The sequence below is a fragment of the Nannobrachium achirus genome (assembly GCF_963921795.1).
Source record: "Nannobrachium achirus genome assembly, chromosome: 18".
NCBI classification, from domain to species: domain Eukaryota; kingdom Metazoa; phylum Chordata; class Actinopteri; order Myctophiformes; family Myctophidae; genus Nannobrachium; species Nannobrachium achirus.
This window is the reverse complement of record NC_137825.1, coordinates 38,241,225-38,258,615: the sequence shown is the minus strand read 5'-3', so window position 1 is coordinate 38,258,615 and position 17,391 is coordinate 38,241,225. Positions and strand designations below refer to the sequence as shown.

The following is a 17,391-nucleotide window of genomic DNA, read 5'->3' as shown; positions in this document are numbered from 1 at the left end:
CATGAAAACATATCGTAGTTATGGGATTTTAGCGCCTCCTGCTGCATGTATAACAAAGTCTTGAGCAGTTATGATTTACAACTTAAACCATACCATGTGTCATGGCTTTCCCATGTAGCCTTGTTAGCAATTGTAGCACAGTAGATTAGTTCTAGACGACCTCACCGCTAAGAACTCAAGCCTTAAAAAGGCAAATGTTTGGGGATTGAGTTGAGCAAATAAGGCAGGCTGCTGTGCTTCAAAAGATAAGAGAGGGAATAACATTCAGTAATAACTTAATAACTCTAAAATGACACAGCATGTGGTCCTATCAGCAGCATTCCTCTTTCTCCTGACTGTTTAACAGGGTAATGTGGGGACATAATGTGTTGGGGGTTGTTGTGGTTCTGGGACGTCACATACCCCCGAGCTGGGATGAATTACTCAGTTGCATGTGTTTACTCCTGCCAAGGGTCATTGTCCCAATCTTTAACACATCTTGGAAGCTTTGGTATTTCGCAGGCCTTGGGGAAAGTGGGGAAATACTTTTTAAAAAGACATGTTTTTTGCCTCTGGTTAGAAGATATCAAAGTCTAGAAAAGTATTTCTTGCACCAATGTATGTGCACACACACACTTATCCATCCATCCAATTATCCCTGTTCCCTCTCTTCTTTCTGTCATCCCCATTTCCATCTTTGCAAGTCACAGACGGTCCGACGGACACACGCACGCACGCACGCACGCACGCACGGGCACGTACCTTTTTGGCGAAGCCCGAACTGGCGAACAGGGGAAATGTCCCCTACCGTAGCGATCTGGCGAAAAAAAAAAATGGAAAAAAAAACCTTCTGCATATTTTTCGTCTTTTTCGTTTAATCCTTCTGGACACAGCGTTTATTGTGCGCTTGCCCAGGCCTTACGGCCTGGGCATAAATATAACGATTGCATTCACCACGGCTTCGTAACTCGCTCTTCGCGGCCACTCGCGCCTGCGGCGCTCGGGGGCGAAGAGCAGGACCAAGGTCCGCTGGCCTTCGCGCCGCTTGCAGTGTCGTGGACAACCGAGCGGCTCCGCCTGGAGCTGCGGCGTCATTTACAATAACGCCACGGGCAACAGTCGAGACCAATGCGCAAGCACTCAATAACTACGAAAAATGCCTTAAAACAGAGCCATGTTTAAGACAATAAAACGATGACTGTTTTTCCGCCAGATCGCTACGGTAGGGGACATTTCCCCTGTTCGCCAGTTCGGGCTTCGCCAGATCGGGACTTTCCCCGCACGCACACACACACACACACACACACACATACAGTGTGTATGTAAAATGTGTTTAATGCATTCTGCTGCTGTCAGATACAGTGTTTTCTTGTTTCACAGGAGCTGAACCTGGTAGAGATGTAGGCTAGTAGTTAACTGGAATACATTAGTAAAAAGCTATAGAAACCAGTTCTAAAATGGCACCGTTGCAGCAATATGCCAATGTTTGGGTAAAATCTAACTCGGCAAAGGCCCCACTACAAGCACTCTGGATGCTGCTTCAGGGTGCACATAATGCACTCAAGCATGCAATGGCATCTTGAAATTATTTAGCTCATTCCGCGAATGACTGCATCATTAACCACTTTAACCCCGGTGTCCCCATTTTAGGCAAGTCATTATAGGTGAAACGTTTGACATATTGAACATGTAAAGAATTTCAAATTTAAGTTAGACATATTGAACATGTAAAGAATTTCAAATGTCACACATTTTACAAAAATATGACAGATATGCAAGCTCGGAGTTTGGTCATATTTGAAACAGGGCTTAAGTGGTTAAAGAGAAGAAGAAAAAAAAACACTTCTTGAGTAAAACGGCAGTGTGTGTGTGTGTGTGTGTGTGTGTGTGTGTGTGTGTGTGTGTGTGTGTGTGTGTGTGTGTGTGTGTGTGTGTGTGTGTGTGTGTGTGTGTGTGTGTGTGTGTGTGTGTGCATGCTTGCACGCATGTGTGTGCGTGTGACAGTAAGACTTGTTTTGCACTACATTCCTGTAAAGTTTAATTAATTACTTATGTCTCATTTATTTGTGTGTGTGTGAATGTGCATGTGTGTGTGTGTGTGTGTGTGTGTACTACCCATGCATAAGTAAGTATTATTTTATTTGAGAGAGAGTGCAAGAAAGGAGGGAGAGGGGAACAGAGAGATACTGTAGTTCTGTATGCACATACTGTAACTGTGTGTATTACAATCCTCTGTGTCTAGGGAAATTGCAGTTTAAGTCAAAACTTGAGACATTTTGATGTTTTGCTGCACCAGTCGTCCTTTGGGTCCTCTCTCAGGTGTGAATTTACCTGGGTAACAGCAAACCAACCTGGAAAACAAATACATTATATTTAAATTTAAATTAACTGCTGGTGTCTGAAATCCATCAATGAACTTGAATAGTCCACTATAGCATTTACTTCACAATCTCTAGCACAATCTCAATATTCAAAAAAAGTCAGATAAGTTTGAAAACTACGCTCAACACTGTAGAATTTTGACACTTTGTCGCTGACATATTACAGTATTCATATTGTACCTTATCTGGCTCTATGTTAGGACATGTCCAGTTGTACAGATAATAGTGGCAATTCTTGCCACCGACGTTGAACTTGAGCCCCTCTAGAAAGCCACTGTTCTCCATCACATTCAGCGCTATGAAGACGTCAAACCCTTTCTGTCAAAGAGGGAGATATTACATGTTTATTACGGTTTATTTGTTGTCTTATCTTGTCTCTGCAGCCATGTCGTGGGTTAAACATTTCATCCAATCAGGAGAGAGAACACACACAAAAATAAACTTGTGTTTCAGTTCCCAATTGTGTCTGCTCATTATTTGTTTCATTGCTTCCAATCTCACTTGTTTTCATCTTGCATGAGTTCCCTCTGATGATCAGATTAAATTGCCATTACAACCTGAAAATATATTTTCTGTTTACTAAAGAGCTAGTCACATTGGAAAAGCACTCAGCACTGTTAGAAGAACGCTCTCTACGCTCCATAATACTTTAAACAAAACATATCACTTACATCATCTTTAAAATGAAATGTCTCATTTTGTATTCTCAGCCTTAGAATATGATAAGGAAACATTTTGAATGTTAGGTACGGCTTTTGTTAGCAAATTATGAATTCAATTAAAAAAATGTATTTACTATTTAAAAATGTAATCTATTTACTATTAAAATAAGTTATTTAAAGTCATCAGACTGGCACTTCTATTGCCTTCCCATGTGTATTAGTGTACAGCAGGGTTCCCCAATTAGTTTTCCCCAAGGGCCAAATTATGTCTAGGGTACCAAGCCGAGGGCCACAACATTGCAGGGGGCAACGGTGGCGTTCTCGCTACTCCAGTGACAGTTCAGATATCGTCGTTGTCGGGTGAAAATCTTGTATGTCCAAAATGCAAAAGTGGTGGCGCCCCCAGTGGAGGACCCCCTACACTGCAGCTCACATAAAATGCCGTAACTCCGGCTAGGAGCGACCGGGACAGCCGGGGCCGGTACCTATTCGTCCGCCTTGCCGGCGCGGAGACCCCACCCCTCATTTCTCACATGGCCCTCTTCTAGCGCCACCATGAGGCCGATTCTTGCAAAACACATTTTTGGACACTGCTCCTACAATTTCCGCCCTAAAATCACGCAAATCGGTACACAGTATGTCTACACTCATCCCATCAACATGAATCTGTCCCATATAGCGCCACCTCCAGGCCGATTTTTAAAAACACATTTTTGGACACTGCTCCTACAGATTTTGCCCTACAATCACGAAAATCACTACACAGTATGTCTACACTCATGTCATTAACATGGATCAGGAAGATTTTGGCAAAACACATTTTTGCCCTATTTGTGGAGATAAGTGACCTACGGTCGCTTATCTCCCGATTAGGGAGCCTTACTGGTTTTAAAAATGATTTAAACTAGTGAAAACGCCTCGCACCGCGAGGCGTTGTGTGCTTGTAGATCTGCTGTAGATCTGCTTGTAGATCTGCTAGTGTAGAATAGATCACTACTTTTGTGCGGCGGCCTTGTGTGATGAAGCAGAGCTTTACTTTGCGAAAGAACGTACACATTTTGAGATACAGGTTTTCCACCCGACAATGACGATATACTAGTGTTGTTGCTGCTCTTATACCACCATTATTACTGGGGTTGGTGGGGGCCAGAAAGTAGCCCCCCACGGGCCACAAATGGCCCGTGGGCCGCCTATTGGGGAACCCTGGTGTACAGTATAATCAATACTGTTAATTGAACACTGAGGATTTTACTGTGTACATGTACAGCTACACAGCATCAGTGTCTACAGTGATCACACGCAGGGGTGCAGTTATGCTTTACACAGCGGCTATTTAAGCACGCTGCATTACTATGGCCTTTCTTGAAATGGGTTTATTCATTCACAACCTTGAATCATCATCATGTGCTCGATGAATTAATTGCCGCACGCACGCGCGCGCACACACACACGCACGCACGCACGCAAGCACGCACGCACGCACGCACGCACGCACGCACGCACGCGCGCACACACACACACACACACACACACACACACACACACACACACTTACAGTTTTGGCCAGAACCAGTGTGTCCTCCATGAGACTGAGCAGGGGTGTAGCAGTGGACACCCAGTAGAGGAGATGAGCTGCCTTCAGGCTGCTGTGCACCGGGTGGTTCAGCACCGTGCTGGACTCAGTGTAGAAACTCACCACGTCTGTCAGGATGCCATCACTGCCCTGTTTGGACACATGGAGCAGAGAGAGAGAGGAGGAGGAGGGGGCATTATTTGGATTCTCAGTGGATGGTAATTGCCTTCCCCTTGCTTTTGCATTGAACCCTTTAGACCTGGAATTGTTTTATACTTTAACTCTTAAAAAATAGCAGATCTACAAGCTCACAGCGCGGCACTGACTGCAGATCTACAAGCTCACAGCGCGGCACTGACTGCCGTGCTGCAAGCTTGAGCTTATTATTTTTATTTTTTCATTTTCAAAACAAACCATTTGTAACTCAAATCTTTGCTACTGGGGTCCGTGGAACAATATATTTTGAGATGGGCAAATAGGCTACTTATAATTTTGGGGGTCCTTGACACTAAAGGGTTTGAGAGCCACTGATGATAGAAACATGAGTTTTTCAAAAAGAAATTAGAAGACATTTATAGAATCGGGTAAATATATTCAAAGACTGCACAAATTGTCAAGATTTTTTTTTTTTTTATAGTTAAAGCACAAAATAATGGTTAAAGTAATAATGCGTAATAATGTTTTCCAGGTCTCAATGAGTTCCTCAAATTCAAATTTCTTTGAATGCAGATTCTCTCGGAGAGAGAGAAAGAAGCAATCGTAACAATGTCTGAACTACAATAAACATGGTCCAAGTCCAAGACCAATCCGGTGCACTGTCTGCTTCAAATAATTGTATTGACATTGTCAAACAGAAGGTGTGTTACCCAACACCAGCGAGTTATTGGATTGTATTATTGTATAGGCCTACCATACAGATTGGTTAAAATAGCACTTTAATTCAAATCCCAGATTATGGCTTAACTTTGCATTGTAATTGTAGCAAACATATAGCACCACTGGTCAATAACAAAAGCTACATTATGTCACAAGATGTTCCCCAAGCTCTCATTAGAGCGTTTTACAGAAATGCTAATTAATAGTAGTTAGTTAGTTAGTTAGTAAGTTAGTTAGTTAGTTAGTTAGTTAGTTAGTTAGTTAGTTAGTTAGTTAGTTAGTTAGTTAGTAAGTTAGTTAGTTAGTTAGTTGTATATTTCCCCGTTGCTGGATTATGGATTCCAATATTTCAGTCCACCCACACTATAAACCCAGAGCAGAGCAGGCAATAATTTCAAGCTATCTGTTTGGCGTGGCTCCAAGAATGGCTACAGTATGTCTGTCACATTTTGCTCCCTTGTCTTAAATCCTCTGGCTTTGCTATGGAATTGGCTGTTTACCTTCATGCTCCTCAGAGGATGAAGCCTATGGATTTAGTTGACCCCAGGGCCTTGCCTCTAGTCTAGCAATTAGGCAATTAGCAATTATCATTCCAGACCAAACTGGTCCAGTTGGGAGTAAGGACCTTCATAGCCCCGTAATGGGGCTTTTAGACACTTGTGTTTAGGTTTTTAATCAGTGTATTTGAACAAAGGCACTGACAAACCTCCACAACATAGGTGTCAATCACATTCTCCCTTGGTAAAAAACAGTGCTCTACTTCCTGCAGAGACAAGATGGGACTCAGGTGGAACTTCTGGAGGTTTCCCTGGAGGAGAGAATGTACGCCAGGAGCATCCTGCCTCGTCATGCAGCGCAGGCCCGGCGTCTTGGTCACCTGTGTCAGAGGAGGAGCGCAAACATGGCACGGATATGTTTTTACTGTGAGGTATTTGAAAAAAACACAGAAAAACAAAGTTAGACTTTCGACCGAGGCAGCATATAGGAAAAGAAGGTAAATAAGGCCTGGTCAATATGCCTGTAGAAAAAAATGAACTAAAAAGTAACTAAAATCTGTAGATTTGACAAAAAACATCTATACTGCCATGATTTGTGTAGGTGTCTACTTCAGTATTTCCGCCATTTGTCAGTTATTGTATGCATTTTACTCTTCTTATTATAACTCTATGGTTTTACTTTACTTGTCTTTGATACCAAATAGGAACAAGCCTGATATGCCTGTGTGTAGTGAAATGCATTTTGCCACAAGGTGGCACTGTAAGCAAACCTCAGGCAAGCGGTTGAGTTTGAGAGCTCTCTGCAGGGCCATGGTCTGTGGTTGACCTGGGTAGTTTACGTCCATCAATTTACGCGGGTTCAGAGAACGAAGGCAGTATCTAAAACACACACACACACACACACACACACACACACACACACACACACACACACACACACACACAAACAAACACACAAGACACAGATTAGTGCTCTTTGGGCTATGTAGCCTAATTACGCGCACGCACGCACGCACGCACGCACGCACGCACGCACACACACACACACACACACACACACACACACACACACACACACACAAATACAGTGCTCTTTGGGCTATGCAGCCTAATTAGTACACTATAGACATCTGTTCATGCACAAGGTGTCGAAATGGTTACAATTTATTCATAAAGCTTTGCAGAGAATCCCAAATACGTTTTTGTATGTCAACGACCTCGAACCAAATGCACATTAGGACAAGGACTCTTGCTATTTTCATATTTAATTTGGTGCAGAGCGGCGGAATTGAAACCCATGAGCAGAATGATTAGAATATGCATTATTATTCTTTCAATCACTGTGTAAAGTTCTGGATACTCCAGTATCAGTTTGCACTTTGATTTGATTGAACTGAATGAATGAATGCTAATCATTCCAAACCTCCTGATTTGAACCAGCTCCTTCACTGTATAATTATGGTTCATTTATTCAGTTATTTTGGTAAATATAATGTTATTTTAACCAACCTGCATGGTAGAGTATGTTACTACAAATAATACAGTTAACCCCAATGTGGTGTTTGTAGTAGGCCTAGGTCTCTTCTATTCAAAAATGTTGAGCCTGTGATCGGGTAGGACCATACTATAGCTGAAAAGTGGTATTATATGAAGGTCGAAGTGCAGTTTATCCAGGGGTCATCGCCATGTTGGCTTGTGGTTGACATTTTTGTCAAAATTCTATGTTTGACATTAGACAAAGTGTAGTCCGTCTAGGACTACAACATGACGTAGAGTGGTTTCGGACTACAACATGACGTAGAGTGGTTTCGGACTACAACATGACGTAGAGTGGTTTCGGACTACAACATGACGTAGAGTGGTTTCCGGTCCCGACCGGATCAAATCCCAAAAAGTGAAGGGATCCCAGGCTAGATGACCCCCGAGTTTATCCTCTGCACAAACAGGCTTTGCATACAGTAGCTCAAATGTCAGCGCTTGCGAGGGGGATGGGGACCCGTGTTTGAATCCCGGGTAAGTTAAGGATTGCATCAAATCACTGATTCCCAAACAGTTTCATCTGAGACCCCAAAAAACCCCAGTAAACCTTAAAATAGCCGATGTGCAATCTCACAACGTGTCGCGTTGTCAGCTTTTTATATAAAAATAAATTACGAAATGCAAAAAAAAATATATAAAAATGTGTGGATATTTATTTGAGACCCATGAAAATGGGTCAGAGACCATGCACTGCTTTGAATGAAATGAACACAGAGGATGTTCCTGTGTACAGCCCAGGGGTTCCCAAACTTTTTTGTCTCAGGGCACACCATAAATATTTTTTTTAATCCGAAGCACCCCTACATTATAATTTTCACTCCCAGTACCTTATATTTATAGCATATCGTCGTCATCAGGTGGAAACCTTATATGTCCAAAACCGTTCGTTTTGTATTTATCATCTATAAAATGTACAGCAAATGTACAGCAGATCTACAAGCACACAACACCTCGCGATGACGATATTTTAGTGATTATGTTGCGAGGAAAACGTTGAGATAATAGCCATTTTGTTTAGAACTGACTGAAAATAACTTTGTACTTCAAGTTTAAAATTATACTAAATAATATTTTTTCAAGTGTCCAAATAAATTCCAAATATTATCAAATGATCTCCCGGCACCCCTGGACTGCTGTCATGGCACCCCTGCAATAGCCTGCCTATACCTGCCAGTGGCCGTTGGTGAGGGCAGGACTCCGTCAGCTGTGTAGACGGCCTGGTAGACGCCCTGCAGGTTGACCCGCCTGGTGAGCTCTCGGATCAGGACCGGACTCATCCTCTTCATGCGCAGCTTCTTGTGGACGCACAGGAAGTTGACCTGTGCCACTCTCCTCTCCCTGGCAACGCATCAGTGGTGGGAAAATGTACTCACGTTTTGTATAAGTAAAAGTACCAATATTGCAATGTAGAAATACTCTTTTACAAGTAAAAGTCAGGAATTCAAAATGTACTTGAGTAGAAGTACAAAAGTATTGGTATAAGAATGTAGGCTACTTAAAGTACTAAAAGTAGAAAGTACTCATTATGCAGAATGTCCTTTTTCAGACGTTTTCAAATGTATAAAAATCTTTTGAAAAAAGCAGGTCTACAAGCTCACAATGCGTCGCTTTGCAACGCATTGTGAGCTTGAAGTGTATGTATGTTTAGTAACAAAACATATAAATCTACAAAGTAACTATTAGCTAATGTAGTAGGGTAAAAGTACAATATTTTTGATCCAAGTATTGGAAATTTGAAAAAGTACAAATACCTAAAAATTTTAAGTTACTTTACACGACTAGAACACATTCTGTCAGGACACCTGCCTCTGGGGTTTACGTTTTTGAGGCATTTACAAGCAGAAAGCACTACACAGGAACAGTCACTGTCATATTTTTGTCATCCTGTTGTTATGGGTACTACTGCATGGACAGTGGTGGAAGAAGTACTCTGATTGTTTTTGTATACTGAACTTAAAAGTAGCAATGCCACAGTGTAGACATATAGGCCTACTCTGTTACAAGTACAAGTCTCATATTCAAAATGTACTTGAGTAAAAGTACGAAAGTTTTGGCATCAAAATGTACTTAAACTAAAGTACCAAAAGTAAAAGTACAATATGTTTGAAAATAGCCGATCTACAAGCTCACAGCTTGTAGATCTGCTATTTTCAAATTGCTAACGTATAAAATAGGGCTACAGTGGTTTATGTACTTAAGTACATTACTTAAGTAAATGTACTTAGTTACTTTACGCCACTGCAAGTATGTGTAAATGACGTCAGACTTCAGTACTCACGTCTCATATATGCGGACATTAGCAGGAACGGCAGCGATGAAGCCCACCAGCTTCTTGTTGCTGTTGACTCTCACCCCACAGTACCACTGGGCCAGCCAGCCAGGAGACTGCAGAGCCCTGGAGAGGAAGGCAGTCTTTGTTTTGGCAGCAATTTCTTTGATTAAGTTTAGTCATCATAGTCTATTGAAAAAAGAGGCTACGTACAGTGCGGACTCAGTATAGAGGGTCTAAAGGCTCACAGAGTCCAGGGTGAAGAGCTATTCACTTCACCTCGTTGTAGTTTCCTAGCTATCACCTAGGCTTTGTTATGTATTTTTAGGTGATAGCTATAAAACTACACAGCGGTGAAGTGAATAGCTCTTCACCCTGGACTCTGATATAGGCTTAAGTGGTGATTTGCTGATGAACATCTGGTGGGAACAAAGGTAATGTTGCCATACGTTTTTCTAAACATCTGTGCCTACTAGCTACTTCCTGGGATTAGGTCACACAACTTTGATATCTAAATCTTTGTTCAGATTGTCTGTCAGTCATTTCTACAAGATGCACACCCTTTATTTTGAAACATTTCCTTCAAAATATATTTTTCATGAATTTCTGCGACCTAAGAACTTCAATAAGTCTTAGTGGGATGTGGGGCCTTTGAGCCACAATAGGCCTGATCTGGAGGAAACCCATTCGGTCTCAAGAGATGGCAAAATCATTGTTTGACATTCAACAACACTTTGAACAATGTTAGACAATGTTAATGTTCTATAAGTTAGAAGTGTTTTTGCATTCAAAAAGTTGGTGGTTGACTGGTTGTACCGTATCTCATTAACAGTAAAATGCTCAAATGTAACCAAAAGGACATAACAGTGCCGTTATTAAAAATTGGGACATTTGGAAGACTTATGGAGGCTGCTCCCTCCCCACAGGGATATATATATATATATATATACACAGTATATTAGTGTGGTGCTGAAGCAGCATGCAGCCTTCCTTTGAAAGGAAAAAAAGAAAAGTAAATACAAAAAGTCTCATCCTTCTGCGTTCCCTTCACTAGTGTCTGGTTGCTTTACAAGCTAATCAAAGGCATGGCACCAGCCTACGTTCAGGATATAATCCAACCCAACACTCACTTAGATCAGCTAACACAGTGTGTTCATCCCACAAACCCTCCTCTTCAGACTCCACCTCACCCCCTAGCACGTTATTTAGATTGCTTTGCGTGCACACAAACATAAGAATGTTATTTAGAGAGCATCTTCATTAGACAGATGCTAGGTTTGATGTTTACAAGTTTATTTGAAGTATAGGCTACAAAATAGTTTTCTTTGCACTCTATTCATGTGCCCATTACCCTGTCATATTGATAAGGGTTTGTGGCATTTTTTTCTTGCACTTGAGTCACTTTGAATCTGCTAAATGCCCAAATCGTAAATTGTAAAAAGAGAAAGTGTTAATGCTTGAATTTTACCATTGCAGGTACTCAGGAGAGAAATCATATCTGATAGTGTTGTCATCCTCTTCCATGTAGTTTTCATTCAGTAGAGAGCACAGCTCTTTCAGCTGAAAGACAGAAGATGAGAGGCATTGAGATGGCTCCTTGTCTGTGCTACTGACGCACGTTGTTGCACTGAATGACAGAGGAAGAGAAGCATTGAGATGGGTCCTTGTCTTTTTAATCCTGGCTATTGACGCTTGCGTCAGGTGTTCTAAAACAGTGCTCTTCAAGGTGGGAGCAGAGGGGTGCTGCCAGGGGGGCCGAATGGAAAAGAGAGAAATCATAAAAAGAAAAAGGAAAGGATAATTTCAATTCAAGATTACTGTGCCACTTTAACCAAGTTAAGCCAGGAGTCTAGGGCATGTCTTTATTGTCAAAATGTCAGTATTCTTTCAAATTTTTCAATAAAACAAATAAATATGCAGCCAGATGCTATTTGGGGATCATTGCATGGAAAGGTTTGGTAACCTCTGTAGGCTCTGTTCTATTAAATCACCAACATGGCCATGAAAACAAAAACTGTGCCATCTATTTTGTTGTATTCCAAATGAACTAACCACTTGAACCCCAGCATATTCCAGGGGAAACATTAGCCAAAAATAGATCTATACAAAGCGTTGTGAGCTTGTAGTTTGTTTTTGGTGAAGAGATTTGTTGTACCTATGGAAAAAGTAAAGTTGTAACTGAAGTCCGTTTCTCTAAGAATCGAGGGTTTAAGTGGCTAAGAACTGTAGGTTATAAAGAAAGAAAGAAGGTCAACGGTCTTTACACCAAAGGTAGTAGAAGATGGCCTTTGGACAAGATGATAGGAACAAATCAGAAAATATAAATGTCACATAGTCTGACAATTCATCATGGCCCGATGAGGGCCAGACAGACTGTAGGGATAGTATGAAAACATATTTCTTTTAGCCCAGTATTTGGCCGAGGACAGTAAAAGAAGATCTGTGTTAAGATTTTCATCAATTATACCACTTTTTTAAATAGCTGATATTATGAGCTTGTAGACTAATATGGCTAATACATTGGGGCTTAATATTGATGCCATCAGGGATCTCCATATATGGACATAAAGGGGACAAGGACATAATTCATTTGCAAGTGTGGTTGCCGTGACACGAGTCACGGTTAACTGTCAGTAAACCCACCACAGCAGGGCTGCTCAGATCCAACGTGTCCCAGGAGAAGCCTTCAGGTAGAGAGTAGGGCTCCTTGCGGACACTGGCCTTCCCCTCCTCTATGGGGCCATGGGACGTTATGCTGTCACCTGAGCAGTGGTGGAAAAGTACTCACATTTTATACTTCAGTAAAAGTATCAATACTGTGATGTAGATGTACTCTGTTACAAGTAAAAGTCCACAATTCAAAATGTACTTGAGTAAAGTATGAAAGTGTTGGTATCAAAGTGTACTTAAAGTACCAAAAGTAAAAGTACAAAATGTTTGAGAAAAGCAGATCTACAAGCTCACAACACGTCGCATCACGACACTATTTTCAAATAGCCAAGGTATGAAATAGGGCTAAAGTGGTGTATGTATGTTTTATAACATTATAATTTATACCTGCAAAGTAACTAGTAAATAAAGTTTTCAAAACATTGTAGTTGAGTAAAAGTACAATATTTGGATCAGAGATGAAGTGGAGTAGAAGTAAAAGTACCGATATTGGAAATTGGAAAGTTAAGTACATCACTGTCATCTGAGGACACAGAGCCAGCCAGGTCTTGTTTGATCAAGGAGATTAAAGCATCTATGCTGACATATTTTCTAACTCTGAAATACACCAGACAACACTTCCAAATGTACATTGGTACAGGTTGATGAGGCTACACGTATGGTGAGTCTTTTCTATATTTAGTCCATCCTGACATTTTGATTCAAGAACTTTTGGAGTAGGCCCATTTCTACTAGAGCATTATTCCAGCATGCACCGCCATTAATTTGAGCACACCCACGATGCATTGCACGAACAGCTGGAGCCAAGCCGATCTTACAGGTGGTTAAATGTAGGTATGGGTTTGGTGTGTTTAACCACGTGAACATTTGGCTATTTTTGGCAAAGAAAAAAGTATAGAGCCCTGGGAGACCCTGGTTTACAAGTGTGCAGTTTGCTATTTTGGATCCGTAGGAGACGCTTGTGGAAGGAGCGCTTGTTTTTGGTGACCACGACGGAGGCTCGCCGTCTTAGGCGACCTTGAGCCACACGAGACACCCGCCGATCGAGCGGCACCGCGCGGTCCAAGTGAACACAGCGGAGCGCTTCTGACCTCCATTCAGTCAATCACAAGCCCCAGATTCTAATTTATTCAGCCTCTATCCTATGGATTCCATTATCGCGTACAGTACAGTATATAGGGTTTAAGTGGTTAGTCAGGCATGTCGGTTAGCCAATGAGATTATGTGATCACAAACTCCTGTATTCTGAGATTGTAGAAATGTGTTATCGTCAAGTCAGGAAACACAAACTTAACTTTAATGTAAAGACTAATACTCCTTCTCCCAGTGGTTGATCCTTACCCAGTTTAGGGACAGGTTGCGTGCTCCAGAACTGGTAGGTGTGCCTTTCAGCCTCCTGCATAGTTCTGGGCAGAAGGTTGCCCGCCGCAAAGAGATGGAGGGCTTTCTGGATCTCCTGCTGTTTCTCCTGAGGCAGACTACCCAGCTAGTGCAGAATAAGAACACATGAGGAAGGTATGGTTAGAGAATGCAGGTAAAGCATAGCAGTCAAGAACAGATGCTGGGGTTGTGTGTACCCAGCAAGAGAAATGGGTATGGGTCCATCCATCCATCCATCTTCAACCGCTTTATCCGGAATCGTTTCGCGAGAGACATCCAGATTTTCTTATCCCGAGCAACTTCCTCCACTCCCTCAGGGAGTATACAGAGGCGTTCCCAAGCCAGTTTGGTGATATAATCCTTCCATCTGGTCTTTGGTCTGCCATGGGGTCTCCTCCCAGTGGGACGTGCATCGAGGACCTTCCTAGGAAGGCGCTGGGGGGGCATCTGTACTAGAAAACATATATTGAAAACAGCAGACCTCCAAGCTCAGCGCAACGTGTTGTGAGCTTGGAGGTCGGCTATTTTCGGTGCTTGATACCACACTGGTAAAATTGTATACTCAATGCCTCCCTGCTTGTTTGCTTGGCACTCGGCATCAAGTTTTGGACTGCGGGTCAGACCCTGTGACATACTAGTGTCATGTCCAGGGTATGTACTAGCACATCAAGCTGCCTCACACTACAGAAACAGGAGATAGGCTCCTGACCTATAGGTCAAATGGCTCAGGAACCGTTGATTCTTAAGGCTACTTACTTACAGGTGGCCCCTAGGGGAAACAGTCCTGGTCAGGTTAAGTGCCATTCTGCCCTTTATTCACAGACACGTGCACACGCACTAACACACTCACACACACACATACAGTACACACATACCGGTACACACACACAGATGCATACCATCTCAAATGGGTCTCGTGGTCCTTCTTTTCTCCAGGCAGATTCTTTCTTTGGTTTCTTTGTGTTCTTCGTCCCACTGCTGTCGTCCGTCAGACTCTTATCACTAAAGATAGTTCATACCAACAACTCATGTTGTTAACTAATCAATATTGCAATTAGATTGCACGCCTAGTGTTTCAAAAATTGTTTATGGATCTATCATCTATAACAATGCTTCTCAAACCTTTTAATTATAAGGACCCCCATAACTCTGAGAATGGACCCCCCCACAATGGACCAAATGCGGGTTCATTTGGTTCCGTTCATCCTCAGAGTTACTACAGACCTCTAAAAGGGTCCATTTGGAACCCGCTCAATGAACCCTGAGAGTCCCTGGAAACCACTTTGAGAAGCACTGATCTGTCATTTTTCTTGACAATATGTTGAAAGTGTGGTTACTTACGGCAAGTTTGAGTCAGTCATTGTGCCGGTGCATGCGTGTCCCTAAAGCTGAGAGTGAGAATGTTTAGTGACCATGCTGCTCGTTGTTTTCTCTTATCTGGGGCTGCAGTGAGGGAGGAGAGGGGCGGCCTCAGATACCCACGCCCAACGCTCTCCCTGCAGATAACTCAGGACAATGCTCACAGTCAATTACATTACAGTGTTTCTCAAACTTTCACATTTCAAGGTTTCCCCTTAACTCTGACACTATACAAATGTATCGGGTCCATTTGGTTCCATTTGTATACTGTCAGAGTTACAGACTTGTATGGGTCAATTTAAACCCCCCCATAAAGGAACCCACAGAGTCCCTGGAATCCACTTTGAGAACCACTGAATTACCACTACTAGTCCTTACCCGTTCAAAGATATGAGCTCCGAAATGATGTGCAGTGTGTGGGTTATGGGATGTGCACTGTGCACACGGTATATGAGGGATGGAAAGTAACTTTAACTGGTACTTGCATGATAATATGTAGGAGCATCAATGTAAGAAATACCCGTTTCGTTTAATGGCTATGTGTGTGTGTGTGTGTGTGTGTGTGTGTGTGTGTGTGTGTGTGTGTGTGCAGCGGTTTGGACCGTGAGACCATCCGCAGAGTAGTCTGTGTTTCTTTTTGAGAGGGTCGGTCAGCCTGAAAAACGCGTTTTGGAACGAAACGGTTACGTTTTGCGCGTTTGTGACGCCCTCTACGGGTGGAATTGGAAATGCTTCTGGGGATTCGTTGAGTAAGCCACCCGCAACCTGTGGCAGAAATTCAGTGTTGACTCAACGTTTTGTTTGTGATTTATGGCTATTGTTTGCAAAACGGGCCCCTCCCGCTAACTTTGGAAGCCCGTTACGAACGAACGGTATGGACTATCAAAATATCCCTTGACTATGTTCATTGCATGGGTTCAGAGATCATGTGTATCCATTTTCGTGACATTTGAAGAAAATATGTAGGAAAAGGAGCAAAAAGTGTGTTTTGGAGAAAATTCAAAATGGCGGAAAATCTATCCTGACGCAAATGGGCGGGGCCTATATGGGGAGATGCGTATTGACCCAAGGAATCCAGGGAAAAAAGAATTTTACGACCTACGGTTCAAGAGTTACAGGCCGAAACGTAAAGTGGACTGTTATAGCGCCACCATGAGGCCAACTGACAAAGTTATTTTTTATTTAATCCTTGATATCATTATAAATCTCCTCTCAGAGTTTTGTAACTGTAGCCCCTATGGTTTGCGAGAAAAAAAATATTGAATGTGAGTTTTTGCGATTCCCATTATAAGTCAATGGGAAAAATTAATTCACTAATAAATTAATATCAATTAAACGATTTGTGAAAGTGAAAAAAGGGCTTCACAGTTGTGTCAGGTGTGTTCATATGCTAATGGTGATGCGATTTCAGATCAATTGCTCCAGCCACTGAGGAGAAACGCTGTTTCAGACACTCACTCAGACACTCACTCAGACATTTGGTGAATTATATGTTAGATATCACCCACTGGTTCCCAAACAGTGGGTCTGGGTCGGGACCATAGGGTCGGGACCCATTTGTCACCCATTTTTTTGACACATATTTATGGATCGCGTAGTTGAAGTTGTTTAAGAGTAGGCCTATTTTTACTAGTTTTGGTCCCAATTGTTTCTTTTGGGTCTCGAGCTAAAGAGTTTTAACCAACCTTCACAATATTGTGAACTTAACTTGTGAACTCAATACCGCAACCATCTGGCCGAGTCAGGTTAAAAAAGTTTGGGAACCACTGAAATAAACAATAGCGTGACAACTGCCTCAGTTTGTAGGACATGCAGATTTAGTGAGGCTTGGTGTTCAAAATCATAAGAGTGACTATTTCACTCACTAATTATGTTCTAGGCTATTATGTAGACAAAAAACTACTTAGTTCTAGTTTTGTCACACTGACTAGATAAGTGCATAAAGCAAACATATGAAAGGACAACCATGTATAGAAGACCAGATGGTGTCAAAATACTACATTTAACCCAACCAATTAGTCTGCCGTTAGGTAATTTGATGCTTTGTGTATGGCGAAAATGAGAATTCACAGTGTACACGTGCATAAGGTACGAGCTAACGAGCATGCATCACAAAGTTTAGGCAAGCACGTTGGTTCTCCACACTCAGCTCCCGCAATCTCCCTTCATTCTCATTCGCTAATAGGCCCTCAATAATTTATGCCAT

General features: G+C 42.1%; 1 protein-coding gene across 1 annotated transcript; it reads right to left on the bottom strand.

Moving 5' to 3' along the window:
• Nucleotides 1-2,255: 2,255 nt before the first annotated feature.
• LOC308303784 (glycylpeptide N-tetradecanoyltransferase 1-like) lies at nucleotides 2,256-15,197 on the bottom strand. Its single transcript, XM_080748278.1, has 12 exons — nucleotides 15,168-15,197; nucleotides 14,726-14,828; nucleotides 13,788-13,932; nucleotides 12,420-12,538; nucleotides 11,245-11,336; nucleotides 9,786-9,902; nucleotides 8,675-8,845; nucleotides 6,739-6,847; nucleotides 6,178-6,348; nucleotides 4,578-4,745; nucleotides 2,541-2,678; nucleotides 2,256-2,330 (listed from the first exon to the last, which is right to left on the bottom strand). Exons 1-12 carry the CDS (start codon nucleotides 15,185-15,187, stop codon nucleotides 2,307-2,309), a joined length of 1,377 nt encoding a protein of 458 aa, XP_080604404.1. The 5' UTR covers nucleotides 15,188-15,197; the 3' UTR covers nucleotides 2,256-2,306.
• Between the last annotated feature and the right edge of the window lie 2,194 nt (nucleotides 15,198-17,391).

Bases quoted from the DNA above. Each gene is read 5' to 3' on its own strand.
- LOC308303784 (XM_080748278.1), bottom strand. From the start codon at position 15,187: ATGACTGACTCAAACTTGCC. The intron at 12,539-13,787 runs GTAAGGATCAAC...ACCACTGCTCAG, and splicing joins GCAACCTGTCCCTAAACTGG to GTGACAGCATAACGTCCCAT. The intron at 8,846-9,785 runs GTGAGTACTGAA...ATGCGTTGCCAG, and splicing joins AATGTCCGCATATATGAGAC to GGAGAGGAGAGTGGCACAGG.